At 43.0% G+C, this 3,169-nt stretch overlaps 1 protein-coding gene across 1 annotated transcript; it reads right to left on the bottom strand.

Moving 5' to 3' along the window:
- Window positions 1-97: 97 nt before the first annotated feature.
- On the bottom strand, window positions 98-2,326 carry LOC104948619 (serine/threonine-protein kinase Kist-like; the record flags this gene model as incomplete). The annotated part of the gene is made up of 3 exons (XM_010774823.1): window positions 1,596-2,326; window positions 1,032-1,152; window positions 98-284 (listed from the first exon to the last, which is right to left on the bottom strand). Coding segments are annotated over exons 1-3 (615 nt in total), but the record flags the coding sequence as incomplete, so codon positions are not given.
- Between the last annotated feature and the right edge of the window lie 843 nt (window positions 2,327-3,169).

Below are 3,169 nucleotides of genomic sequence, written 5' to 3'. Positions count from 1 at the left end.
ATTATTATTATTATTATTATTATTATTAATAAAAAGAAATCCAACATTTATTATCCTAGCTGCTCCTTAAACTGGCCTCAGACTCCCAGGCACCCACCTGGTTTCCCTCTTTGAAGCTGAGTCCGAAGTCGATGAGCTTAAAGCACTCGTCATCGGCGCTCCAGAGGATGTTGCGTGGCTTGAGGTCGGCGTGGACGTAGCCTTCCTTGTGGAGGAAGGCGAGAGCCTCCATGATGTCTCTGGCACAGTGCTGCACCAGCCACATGGAGTGGCCCTGTTGGGGTCTGACAAAAACATCAAAAATCAAGTTCAACCGAGAGAGCATGCTAAATTAAAGAAAGCTTCACAGTGACTGCACTCACCAGCATAATCTTTCTGAACCTTTTTTTCGTTTGTGATTGCGTTTGCCTTACAATTACCTGAATGCCCCTTGTCACATTTAAAAAAAACTGAGTTCAAGGTCAGCAGTAACTCAGTCATAAGTTAATAGTCATTGCAACTAGAAATATAATCTACACTGTATCAAGTTACTCATTTTACTTTTGTATTCGTGTTAACTCAGTTGCAACTGACTAAGACCTGCTGATACATGTTCGGCCAGGTAAAATTATTGTTTTTGTCAATGGATTCAGGTGGCTTTGAAGAGAGCATTGAAAAGTACTTAAGTTCCCCGTCGGAAAGAGCTGTCTGACGGCGAAGGTTTTCTAAATATAGCGTACAATTGACTGATATTGTTTTTTAAGTGTGTCGGAAATACGTTTTGCCACTGCCCCAATCAGTTAATTGCTTATCTTTCTGCGGTACTCCTGTCTGTATCTCCATACTGGGGGTGTGCCAGCATATGTGCTACACTGACCATGAAGTACCTCAAACAACTCCAACAAATCAGAATGTATCCCTTTTAATCAATACAGATAAGAGTGCAAATTATAACCCTCAGATCTAAAAATGGTGGAGCCAATCTGATGAACTGGCAACCTGCTGCAGTCAGATGAATACTGTATGAGAAGCAGAGACATGACTTCACTTACCTTCCACCCTGGGTACCACTGGTCAGCAGATCAGACACACTGACATCCAGGAGCTCCAGCAGCAGACAGCGGGTGGCAACACCCATACAGCTGTGGTTGGTGAACACCCCGTAAAGTGTGACTGAGAGGAGAACAGAGCTGTCAGTGCAAACAGATAGACCTGATGCATGTTTTCATGTAAAAACAACCCTCTTACTGGACAGGACCATTTACAACAGGATAATGATAGTTCAATGTTTTAACAATAGGTCTTTAGAGCTTACAACTGTCAGCCAAAGCAGAACGTCAGTGTGACACATTTAATAGCCTGATGTTACACTGAGTTCAGATCCTGTCATGTGATATCATGTGCCGAATTAAAAAGCCAGACCATAACTATTAGTGAATGGTCTTGCTGTATGTTCTACCAGGTGTATTCCACGGATGACAAGCACGTTTATATTAAATCGATAGATGTTTTAATAGAATTTGGCCTTTTTGCTCTATGTAAAAGACACATAAGAATTAAAAACCGTAGCCAGTATCATAAACCCTGCGATATTCTAGTAAAAATAATGGTGTTACCTATATTTTTATGTCCCTGGATATCTTCCAGCACGGACCTCTCCTTGTGATACCCGTAGTCTCCTCCCTGAGTGTCGGCCTGAAACTCCTTGACAGCGGCGGTTGTGCTGGCTCTGCCCGAGCTGACCTGGTACACTGAGGCCGAGACTCCTTGGCCGAGCCGGGACTGGACGGTCCACAACTCCCCAAAGATCTCGAAAAGCACCGGCTTCATACCCTGGTCGACACTGCCCTGCACGGGCTTGTTGCTGTCGGGACGCGGTGCCTGCGCCTTTGCGCTGGGCTCTGCGGGGCCGCAGTGAGCCATGGGCAGGCGGCGGACAGGAGAGCAGCCGGGCGGCTAGTTGATAGGTGGGAGCAGCTGCAGGAGCATTGCGAACGACCCGGGTTCTGTCAGCGCCACATAAAACTACCAGGACGTGTCAACGACAGCTCGCACACAATTCAGCTACACCCGCAACCTTGTTAAAGCTGAGAACAGAGCGACACCTGGGCATATTAAAGTACTGTCTGCTAACCAAGACTGTCAACATGAATGTATGCTAGACAGGTGACACAAAGTTAGCTTATTTAGTTGCTACACATGCTAAACTAACAAACAAAACATTTCTCTAACGCGCAGGAAAATACTTCCCCCATAATACGGAATCGTATCGAATGTAATAACTTAAAAGTGTGTCAGTTTTACCTGGAGAAAAGTTTTGCCTAAATTGTAGTAACACAGGTTGTTGATATTAATCTTAGTTCCGGTTCTACGATACCTCTTGCAGGTTTTGGTGCATCTTTCCGGCAGCCTGCCCCCTGCCGATGAGGCGTGTCACTACACTACATTTACAGTTCATTGCATGCCATTTTTCCGATTCCATTTCAGGCCAGAGATTAACCACTGTCTTCTATTTAAATCACGTTGCTTTCAGTTGTTGTTTTACCTAAAGGATCAAACAATTGTATAGTTTTTTTTAACATAGAACAGGTGAGGATTAACGATACAGCACAATCAACGGAAGATAACTGTCTGCTCCATATATTTGTTATCTTTTTTCTTTTTTATGCCATTTTATTCTATTTCTGAAATATATTGGACTGTTTATTGCTGTGTCTTAGTTTCTATTATGTACATTGCCTTGTGTTTTTTATGCTGCTGCAAAGCAAACATCCATAAAGTAGTACCTATCTACAGTATCTATATATCTATCTCATTTCAAACCTTTATTTAATCAGGTGAATCTCATTGAGATCCTCGATCTCTTTTTCAAGGGAGACCTGCTGCAAGTAGGTTCCACATGAAGACATAAAAACAGAAAACAACAGAAAAACTAAAAGAGGCAGGGACTTACAATGTACATAACGACATTTACAGGTACCAACAGTATCAGATTGCATAGCATCTATCCGAGCTTTAAAAACATGCAGTGAAACCAAATTGCTCAGTTTCCATTCTTTTTGCATACTGTTCCAATTTAGGAGCTTCGCACCTAAACGCTTTCGCCCCTAAGAAAGTCCTAGGACTTGACACATTTAACAAAACCACAGCATGGGATCTCAGGCAATAGCTACTTTTTTTCTGCCGTGTG

The sequence above is a fragment of the Notothenia coriiceps genome, unplaced genomic scaffold, assembly GCF_000735185.1.
Source record: "Notothenia coriiceps isolate Sejong01 unplaced genomic scaffold, NC01 NC01_scaffold00014684, whole genome shotgun sequence".
Lineage (NCBI taxonomy): Eukaryota > Metazoa > Chordata > Actinopteri > Perciformes > Nototheniidae > Notothenia > Notothenia coriiceps.
The sequence above is the reverse complement of the archived record's forward strand: the minus strand, read 5'-3'. Positions and strand labels throughout refer to the sequence as shown.